Source organism: Plasmopara halstedii, assembly GCF_900000015.1.
Source record: "Plasmopara halstedii genome assembly, contig: Scaffold_42, whole genome shotgun sequence".
Taxonomy (NCBI): Eukaryota; Oomycota; class Peronosporomycetes; order Peronosporales; family Peronosporaceae; genus Plasmopara; species Plasmopara halstedii.
Window position 1 is genome coordinate 875689 of NW_020186963.1, and position 10098 is coordinate 885786.

Here is a 10098-nt window from a genome sequence, read left to right on the forward strand (position 1 = left end):
GGACTGTTGATTCATCATGGGCTGTTGATTAATCATTGGCTGCTGGGTCATCACTGGCTGTTGGTTCATGGCAGGAGCACCAGGAGGTGCCATGCTTCCGCCCATAGGTGGCAGTGAAGCTCCAATTGACGGAGGGCCTCTAGAAAACCCATTCGTGCTCATACCGGGTGGTCCGTTGTTGATACCCATGTTTGAAAACTGCTCGGTGAGTCCGTTAGGTGGTATGGCTGCGGATCCGGTTGGACCTCGCATTCCTTGACTAATTGGAGGCGTCAAACCCGCAGGTGGTCCATGCATCATCGGTGGCTGCTGCCCAGTAGCTGGATATCCTATTGGTGAGCCATAACTCGGGCCGCCGCTCATGGGTGTTGGATGTCTGCCACTTTGTTGCGAAAGTGGAGCCGAGGGACCGGACACTATATTGCGGCTCGGCACGAAGCCATGTGATCCACCTCCCATATGGTTTGGTGGAGGTGGTGGATTCAAACTTCCTGCGGAAGGTGGTCCGCTGTTAACACTGCGAGTGAAGGCTAAGCCGCCACTGCCCGAGAGCGGCGCATTTGCTTGGGCCGAATGAAAGGGATGTAATGGTGCCGCTTGTCGAGTTTGTGCTTGCTGCTGCACATTCCGCTGTGTCGGACCACCGTACGGCTGATATGGAGGATTATTCATGGCCGTGAGCCGCGTCAATTGCTCTTCCTCTAGGATATTAAGACAAGCTCCACGCGGCTTAGGAGGGAGGGTTCAGAAAAAACGAATTTTCTTTTAAAAAAACTGATGTCCACACTCAGTAGTAGACGTTGAGATTATATTTAATAGTGACAATGATGTAAGCAAAATAGACAATTCGTCCTTGGGAATGGGGCTATTGTCAGCTTCGTAACAGACTCGGCATCTCTTTGGAGAGTCATGCGCCATGTGCGCGACGCTATGGCTGATAGCCAGGCTTTATTTTTTACAGAAGCAACACATGCCAATGTTAAGTTGTTCTCTCGCAACAGTGTATCATGGCCAAGGAATGACTTACATTACGGAAATTCCAAAGATTGCAAGTTCATCCTATGACTAACTGAAGCTGTACCACAAACCTGGTCTAACGGGCCATTAGGCCTTTATGTATATAATAAAATACCAGTCAACGCCTCAGTAGTTCCTCGTCGCTAAGCTACATTCTGCTCTAAGCAGTAATTCATTTTTGAAGCTCTTGGTTGTCTTGTTCTTCAGCCTCGCAAGTGTGTCTGAGATGATATCGGACGCGATCTCAGGTTTTCGGAAAGGGCTTACCTGACGCGTCGACAAATAACAGAAGAAGCTTTACGGGATCCAGCGATGTAAGGATCATCCTTTGCTGCATCAGCAAGGTCAATTCCGCTTTCATTTAGATCACATTGTAGATCGGCGTATTTTAGATATGTAACATCCTCTATTTTTAATACTCTAGCTTAAGAGACATGGTCGCACCGCGCAACGCGCTTTCCTTTAGGAGTGGCGTTTGGCTTTGTTCCAAGTTAAGATTTGGCCGGCAATTGTGTCAGCAAACTCGTGGTTAGCATCATGACTGCTGTCTGCAGGGACTGGAGACGAGATAGTATGCCTTCCTGATGTCGATATCGCTTTTTGTGCTTCGCGAAATCATATTGGAAGCGAGGTACTAGTTTGATGTCAGTTGCTGAACTACCTTTCGTAGCAAAAGTCACGACGTATTGAAAGCATGTGCATCATCTCTTTAAAGCAGTCATTCGGACTCCAAGAAACTATTGACCTCCAGTGTTACTGAATCACAATACCAAGTTGAATTCAAAAACTTACACGTAAGAGCTTTTGGATAAAAGCCTGTCAGGCTAAAAAAAGTGACAGTGATCGTCGAAAAGTTGGGATTTTCTGTTGATGCTATTGGCAAAAATCGCCAAGACTTTTACGCAGAAGTGACAAGATGCTGCCTTACAGCATCGGAATAAAACGCTCTTCACGCTAACGTTAGGTTTGTTCATCATATCGTTAGTATGCGCTTCACACACAATTAGGCTTTTCGATCAGTATCAACAACTACTCACAAATCTAGTTTCCCTTATGACAAAATTTGAAAGATTATCGTAAATGCCAACCAACATCTAAGTTTCTGACTTACAAATACACTCCGAGCTCGCGTTCACGACAATGAATGGCATAACTCTTATAGCTTTTCAGTGCATACCTGATTGTCAATCAAGTATGACATCAGCTGCGTCTATGATTCCAAGAAGCCATTTCCTTCAAACCGACCTCTAACATGAGTAAATAATTATACGTTTAAAATACTATCTTAGTCTGGTAACAAGTAATAACTACGTTCAGCATCTCTGGGTCCTACTTAGGGTGCCAAGAGAGGAATTTACAGCGTAAGCAACTGGTCTAGCTGCAGAAATCGTCATACTATTTCAAAATTTCCTGGGTTAGATCTTCACAAAGGCTGCAGCATTTGGCAAAATATTTGGCACTGACGGCTTGTATCCGGGAGGGGGAACGTTAATGCAAACTAAACGAGAGCTTTGCTGTGCTAATTCGAAAGCAAAATAATTACTCTATAATTCAGAGGAATAGCATCATTCGGCACGAATAAGCGAGAAGCCTTTACAGCATGAATTGTATTAGTGCTTTCTGGCGCTGATTGATTAAGATAGGAAGGTACGAATAGAGATGAACGAATTGGAAATAGCCTGGCAGTGGAAACAAGAGCACACTTGAACAATCTACAGGACCCTTACTTATTTATGGAGCAAAGAAGTGATTTTCGTTGCGATAAGTTAGAAAGGAACATTTTTCAAGAAAATGTGATGGAAGATAGGACTAGATGTGCGTGAGCTGGACAAGTTATAGGCGTGTGAAATCATGTTGCGGTAATTAAGGCTTATTCAGTGAGCTGCTACTCTCAAGCCTCCATTTTATAAAGTGTTACTCTACTTCTTGTGCCAACAACTGATCCGCCAGCACATCTTCTAAAGTCTTAATTGCTCATTATAAAATCTGAATACGCTGGTTTCTTTGCAAACATGGGTCACCATCCAACTTTACGTCGTTCCAGCTTCAGGTTCTATTTTTATTGTCGCCTGTGATGTGATAAGAATACCATGTGCGCCAGAGAGCTCAGCCACCGAGATCTTGCAAAACTATGCGCCATGAGCCTAATCATATGCTTGTTTGTAATTGAAAAGTCCGTCGCCAACATTACTGTTTTTGGAGGAATTTGTGTTTCATAAAGTAGCACTAAAAAATTTATCGAATATCAAAATCAAAAACTCACGGTCCCCCGCGTTAGCACAGCGTATCGTCATGATAACTCCGGGCAAGAAAGGTCAGCACATCAGAGAAGCTAGTGAATATATCGATTCTAAAATTTTGCTCTCGTTAACTATGATTCGAATGAGTAATGCCGCTCGTAAGAAACTACAGTAATTTTAGGACATTTAAGTCCTATTTCAATTCAGTAAATATTTATATCAAACCAAAACAAGGAGGTCAGGGAAGCAAATGTATCAGAACGACAAATAAATCAAACGAGTTTGAAGCTAGTGAAAACAGAAAGTACAGTATACTATAACTGATTATGATTTACGAGTGTCCAAGTGAAAATTTGAATAACTTGCGAAAAAAGCTTTTCGCAGAATCAAATGTATTCTACTATTAATAAGCTACACCCCTCGTCAATGCTAAGTTAACGTTAACTGTATCACTGTAGTAGGCAGTGATTTGACCGAAATGGTCATCTGCAGTAATGATGATACGTGCAGATGTCCGCTTGCTTCTAACACTTCCAAAATCCAATCACTGCTAAAAATTGAGTAGAACTAATGTATGATTCGTAGCTATCCTTAATCTCATAAAAAGTGCTAAGCACATTTGAGTCCTGCAGCCATTGCTGTATGAAGACCAGAGAACCTCACGGACGCCAGTCAGATAATCTGTGCGGGCGGGAGATAGCCCTAAAGATGAAAGCAAATGTATGGAATTCATATGCAGGACAGCAAATGTCTTCGTTAGCATAATGTTCTGGAGAGAGCCTTCGATTCATATCAGTTCTTAGTCCGAGCAACTGTAAAGGAGCGACGAATGGAGTAGATTAATTTCGTGTTGTAGAGCTGTTCACAGCTATTTAGAAACTTGATAATCTTAAAGCTGAAATAATGACGAGCCACGTAACGTTGTAAACGCTACTTATGTGGCCAAGGCTGTGTCTAATGCGTTACTCTTTCTGTATTAATGGAGACAAACAACGTTAGAGGCGACCTTTGCTGAAATACTTAGGTGATATATTTATGAAACATGACTTCATCAGAGTGTCTCCAGCCTTAATGAGCGTTTTATGTAGCCACTTCTATTGATGTCCAGAAATGAGCTTTACGTTTCAAAGCATATGACGTGTAGAGGGTAGAAGTTCAGAATTGGAGTGCAGAATCTTCAGGTGTGTCCAAATTGCCTGGCTGCGATGTGTTGTGGAGCAATTTGCACCACCTGCAATCTGGCTTTAATGGACTTGAATTATACCAAAAAGCCGAACGCCATTTTGCGATCTTTTAAGCAGGTGAAGCAGTGGCGTATGAACTCCTCCTTCCTCGTGGAGAAGCGTAATCAACGCGCCACAACGTTCATTGGCAGTGACGCAGGCACATTTTGCTCCGATGAACCCTTTGGGCGGGCAACACTGCTGGAAGCACCATCGCTGTTGATGGGAGAGACATTAGAGGATTGGATGTACTGGCAGCGCGACGCGAGTAACGCACACTGTTGGACCAAGGTGTATGGCGTACTCGACAATGAGTTCTTATGGCTATTTAAGGGAAACCACTCAAGCCGAACAATGTTCCTTCAAATTGCCGTCTCAAGCGTCGAAGTGTCAGGACAACGCCAATTGAGGCTTGTGGATCCGAACGGTGAAGATATGGAAATATGGTTGCTGGACGAGATCAGTTTTATCACGTGGCGCCAGCGGTTCGAGGAAGCCGCCGCGCTCACTACGCAGTTCTTCCGCATGACGGAACTAGAAGCGCATAGGCTCCCTCGAAGCAGTGCTTATCGTGGAAGCCTTGTCAAGTATCGCCGCGCCAGCAAGCAAACGCGCTACAAGGCTGCGATTGAGTGGGTAGCAACACGCTGGAGGGAGAGATTTCTTCAGCCCACGCGATGAATCGTCAGATTGAGCAATCTTCACCGAGATTAGTCAAACTGGCCATCTGCTGTGTACTAGGTACCTAAATTGCCTCTGAAATACCACCGATGTCGGAGTTGGTGGGCGGGGTCGGCATGGGAAGGTCTTCCTCAATTATTAATAAATCATAACTTCTAAGCTAATAAGCTAAATTAATTAATGTACGAAGCGTTCCACGCGTTCCCATATGAGTCACAATCTTGGAATTTGCAGAAGAAGCAATAAGTGTTGCCGATTTTGAGACTGTGAAGGCCACGGGATTTGCCGTTTACGGCCTGCAGAACTCACGAATTGCCAGTTCGGTCGCGGTCGTGAAAAAGCGAGGTAGAACAACAACTCACAGCTTGCTGTAGCTAAGCAATCCAGAAAGGATCTCGTAAAATGTCGATCTAGTTTGTGCTACGTGAATCTATGTGATTAAGCAGTTTCTCATAAATGTTAGAAGTAGTCCATGATACATGTACAAAAGGTAATCGACAACAAAATGTTTTGTCCCGTCTATCGTACACTTTGCACCCGCTCATCATCACTTCGCAATTTGCGCCGCAAATAGTTCAATCACGGAGCGCAAGTCATGCGACGACTGTCGTTGACGGCAATGCCATCACGCCGACATAAATCGCGTGCAAGTCTTAATTCAACAGCTGATAAATCTGCAAACAATCTTCGCTCAACATTTGGTAACTTTGGCATGTATTCGTCATCCGTGGCCACGTCAGCGTCTTCGGAGTCGCTCACATCGTTATCGACCGCTTCCAGCTCATATGGCGGTCTTATGGAAGATTTTGACGACAAAGGGGGGGAATATGAGGATGAACAGTGCTACGAACAAGGATGGGTGTATTGGAAGCAGCGTGACGATTGCTGGCTTAAAATGTACGCACGTCTGCGCAACGAGCTACTGTTGCTTTCTAAGGGCGCTGATGACGTAGTGGCCGTTGTACAGATTGCAGTTGCAGGCGCTCACACAACAGACATTGGCGGTTTTGTCGCCTGTGGTCCCGCTGGCGAAAGCATGGAGCTTTTTGCCTATGAACGCAAGCGTACACAGCAATGGATAGACGCACTTTACGTTGCCGCGAAGCTCACTCAATCTTACAAGCGCTCGGTAGCGGCTGAACAGACAGATACGGAAATTTCGCCTCGGAAGATCAAAGAGGTGGAGCAGGTTTACACAGGCACGCTGGTAATCTACAACAAAGAACAGAAAAAATCTCCGTGGAAACAGCTCCTGTCTACAAAGAGACTGCGTGATGCGTGTCGCCAACGACTCGAGAAATTAGTGGACCGCTTGGACACTAGTAAGCGGTAAATTTAGCCCCGAAAATTACAGTAAACAATATGGGCATGTAGCGCGCTCGATCTATTTATCAAAGGCAATTAATTAACTCAGTCAGGTTTCAATAGCGTATCCATCTCGCTCAGAGTCTTTCTGCTTTTGCGACGGTAGAAGCCCTTATGACGTGTTGACGATATCACTCCCTATCGATCAAGTATTTTATTTCTTGAGGAAGACTTCGACATAGGTTATACAAATCTTGTCAGAGCAGATTTGCTTACATCGCTACTCTCGCTGTTAGAACAGCCTCACTTCACTTGGAACGCGATGATATGCTGGCGTTTTAAAAATGATTGGCTTGTACCCAAATATCGCAAGTTTTAAATGAGCGTCATGTCCATCGAAGTGGCTCGGTCACGACTTCGGTGATGTTCGTATGAAGGGGCGTCATCAAGCAAAACCCATCTGCTTTTGAAAGTTCAATTAGTAAATACAGCTGTTATTATTTTTTGGAGTCAAGAGCACATTTAGTTGAATTTTAGTCTATGTTCAAAATACCCTGATGGGATGACGCAGCAAGAAATTTTTGAAGCTTTTAGTATCTGCAGAAAATGAACGCAATAACATTCTTGAATATTGTTGTATTACGAATGAAGTGTTTAACAACAGCAAATGTGAAAGCTGGGCTTGAGCTGACAAGCAACCCTTCAAGGTAATAACTGGACATCAAGTACTTGCATTGTACTCTCCTGACAATTTTATTTCAGATTTACTCGTTTGTGACGCTTGCTTTGCGCTGATAAAATTCGCGGGTCCACTTAAGCATATGCTGTTTTTCAATCTGTCGCACGGCCAGAACCGACGGAGGGTCAAGTGTGTTGCTGAACATAAGATCAAGGTGGTGAGCACCACCTTCAACGGATAGAGCAATAACCGAGTCTGAATAGTTATGAAGTACTCCCGTTCCCGACCATGGATCATAGTCTCCGTTGCTAAAGACGATGTTGCTTGCTGCCCTGAGTGCTTTACGACCTCCATACTGCGTCGTGGCCCAAAACGGACGAATCTCAACGCCCCACTTAGACTTGCATCGGTCGTTGTCAGCAGTAAAGTTCCATGGGACAGGCCAGAACATATCGTTTACGCCGTCGACGCTCTGTGGTTGGTAAAGCTCAGAACAAAAAAGATAATCCCATAAGGTTGAGTCCTGATCAGACTCGTTGGATGACGCACTGAGTTGATAGCACTCGTGGTCTTTCGTGCTGTTATAGTACACGCTCAACGACTTTGAGAAAGCAGACAAGAGGCCAATTTTGTCTTCTGCTGCGAAGTTGTCAGCAACGAATGAGCACGCCACACGAACAGGGTACGCAGGTAGTACACTATCGCCATTCATGATGTACGACGACGGATACGGATAATTCCCCATCGCCATGTAGTCAAACGCCGACTTGGCCCATTCCATTAGTTTGTCCAAATCGTTTGAAGACTCCAACCTGACAGACTCACAGAGAGAAAGCGTGTTTTTCAGCTGGACACGACCTGGATTTGTCTCAAAAAGGTCTTTTATTATCGACCACGACCGCCGGATGTTCGCTGCACAATTAGGAGCAGAACCTGCCGTCTCGGTCGCGTCACGTGTCACAATTCGTTCAAAAGACTCTTTGTCTGGCGGAATTTCATCTCCGAGAAATGATAGAATCGGGGCTGATCCTGCTATGACGCCGTCGACGATGTGAGGGTATTTCATTCGGAACCACGATCCCAGCATGCCTCCATAAGATCCTCCAAAACCAATGACTGGAATATCTCGCTTCCACACGTCCTTCAAGTACGTTATCAATATCGCGTAGTCAGCCAGGACCTGCTCTGTCGAGAGATACTTCAAGTGCTTCGTCACATCCTTGCCGAACGGCACCGACTGACCAAAGTACCGGTGCTCTGCGAACACGAGCATAGCACCAAACTCCTTGGCGTTTTCCCACATCAGACCTGTATGGTTTAGATACAGCTCAACATTTGCCTCGTTGCCAACGTAAAAAAACATAACGCCTCCCGGGCGATAGAAATTATCGCAGACGAAGTATCGTTGTCGATAGCTGAGTGCCCCAAAGTCGAAGTGGTCAAGTGTCTGCTTGAAGAAATTTTCGACACAATTATTCATTACCTTTCCTTGGACGAGATCAAGGCTAATAGGTGGCTGACGAACTTCTGTCAATAAGGAAGCAGGCGTTGATGCAACGCTCATTGAGCTAAAGATTATCGCGAGCAGCAGCAAAGGTGTTGCTAAAAGTACCGCGACTACCAGCAATCTTTTCTGACGTCTACGAAGCGTTTCATCGCGGCTGGAGATTACCGTACTTGGAAGCATCGGCGTCATCTCTTGAGCCATATCTTTTCGCATCGTAGATTTTCTGTAAATTTGTAGCATTCATTTTCTGGAAAATATTAATTTCCCCGTTGTTCACGAATTTTGATAATTTTCGCTCATAGTCATATCATTGCGAACTGTCTGGCATTCGTCGCACGACGCTTGATATTTAGCAGACTTTCCACGGCACCACGAAACCCGAAGTTTTATGCTGACAGTCAGCAATCCTGGGCTGTGAGCCTTGTCTCTTTAAGAATATCGCCCTCTAGGGATGTTTCCCATTCATCTCGACCTCCACGAGATACAATAGTCTCGACCTCTACAAGGTTCCAGTTCTTTCCATTACGTCGTTCTGACCCGGGACTCTGCATTCACCGTGAAGGGTTCGCTATTTGCCTATTCGTTGGAGCTTAACCTTTTATACCTCTTAATTGAGACGGAAGAGAACACGACGTGGGTGTTTGACAATTTCGCATATTTAATATTCGCTGCGATTGTATGGTGCTGTGCCACAGTCACGAAATTATTTAGACTTGCTGAAGATCCATCGCCTCTAATGGTTCATAGAGCTTCCACCCCTTTGCACTCCAACAATTGACGACTGATAATTTTCTGCCTTCACGTACCCAGCAGGTCTTTTCTCGTCACCACCACACAAGATGACCCTATTCGTCCCTCCCTCATTTCTATGAACCAGAAAAATTTCACTTTTGTATCGAACGCAGTCAGTTCATTTACCAATTACCCAAAATTCGTCACCTCGTCTAAAGTGAGTCATTAAACGATGTTGTGCTGAACATCCTTAAGCTACATTGACGAACATCCCACTAAAAGGCATTCGCGATTAATGCTTCCACGCGTGCCCCTGTGACCACCGGCTATGGAACATCGAGCTAAATGTCATCTTTGCAGCTTTCCATATGCACTGATCAAGCACCGCGCGAGGCTATACAACCACAAGCACACCTTCAAGGTGAAGAAGAGTTGGCCGATTGCTTCTTTCTGGACGCGACCAATTTTTCGTACCGCGATAGAATCTTTGTTTTTATCGATGAGATGTTTAAGGTAGAACTTACGAAAAACAATGGAGACGAGCCTTATCTCATTGAGAAATTCCAAGCGGATGCTGCGCGTCTTCACGACTGACATGGCATCCTGATGTACGATACCTTCTCTGACCGAATTGCTTCCGGCGGAAAGACTAAATTGAGAGAAGAGAAGAGAAGAGAAGAGAAGAGAAGAGAAGAGAAGAGAAGAGAAGAGAAG

At 44.9% G+C, this 10098-nt stretch overlaps 5 protein-coding genes across 5 annotated transcripts; 3 read left to right on the forward strand and 2 right to left on the reverse strand.

Annotated features, from left to right (window-relative positions):
* Positions 1–28: 28 nt before the first annotated feature.
* PHALS_09550 (protein transporter sec24) lies at positions 29–672 on the reverse strand (the record flags this gene model as incomplete). Its single annotated transcript, XM_024724081.1, has 2 exons — positions 29–39; positions 81–672. 2 exons carry the CDS (start codon positions 670–672, stop codon positions 29–31), a joined length of 603 nt encoding a protein of 200 aa, XP_024571798.1.
* Positions 673–4573: 3901 nt separating this feature from the next.
* Positions 4574–5161, forward strand: PHALS_09551 (uncharacterized protein; the record flags this gene model as incomplete). The annotated part of the gene is made up of 1 exon (XM_024724092.1): positions 4574–5161. One exon carries the CDS (start codon positions 4574–4576, stop codon positions 5159–5161), a length of 588 nt encoding a protein of 195 aa, XP_024571799.1.
* A 595-nt stretch (positions 5162–5756) lies between these two features.
* Positions 5757–6243, forward strand: PHALS_09552 (uncharacterized protein; the record flags this gene model as incomplete). Its single annotated transcript, XM_024724103.1, has 2 exons — positions 5757–6058; positions 6129–6243. 2 exons carry the CDS (start codon positions 5757–5759, stop codon positions 6241–6243), a joined length of 417 nt encoding a protein of 138 aa, XP_024571800.1.
* A 987-nt stretch (positions 6244–7230) lies between these two features.
* PHALS_09553 (lysosomal pro-x) lies at positions 7231–8865 on the reverse strand (the record flags this gene model as incomplete). Its single annotated transcript, XM_024724114.1, has 1 exon — positions 7231–8865. One exon carries the CDS (start codon positions 8863–8865, stop codon positions 7231–7233), a length of 1635 nt encoding a protein of 544 aa, XP_024571801.1.
* Positions 8866–9679: 814 nt separating this feature from the next.
* PHALS_09554 (uncharacterized protein) lies at positions 9680–9978 on the forward strand (the record flags this gene model as incomplete). The annotated part of the gene is made up of 2 exons (XM_024724125.1): positions 9680–9691; positions 9745–9978. 2 exons carry the CDS (start codon positions 9680–9682, stop codon positions 9976–9978), a joined length of 246 nt encoding a protein of 81 aa, XP_024571802.1.
* Positions 9979–10098: the final 120 nt, after the last annotated feature.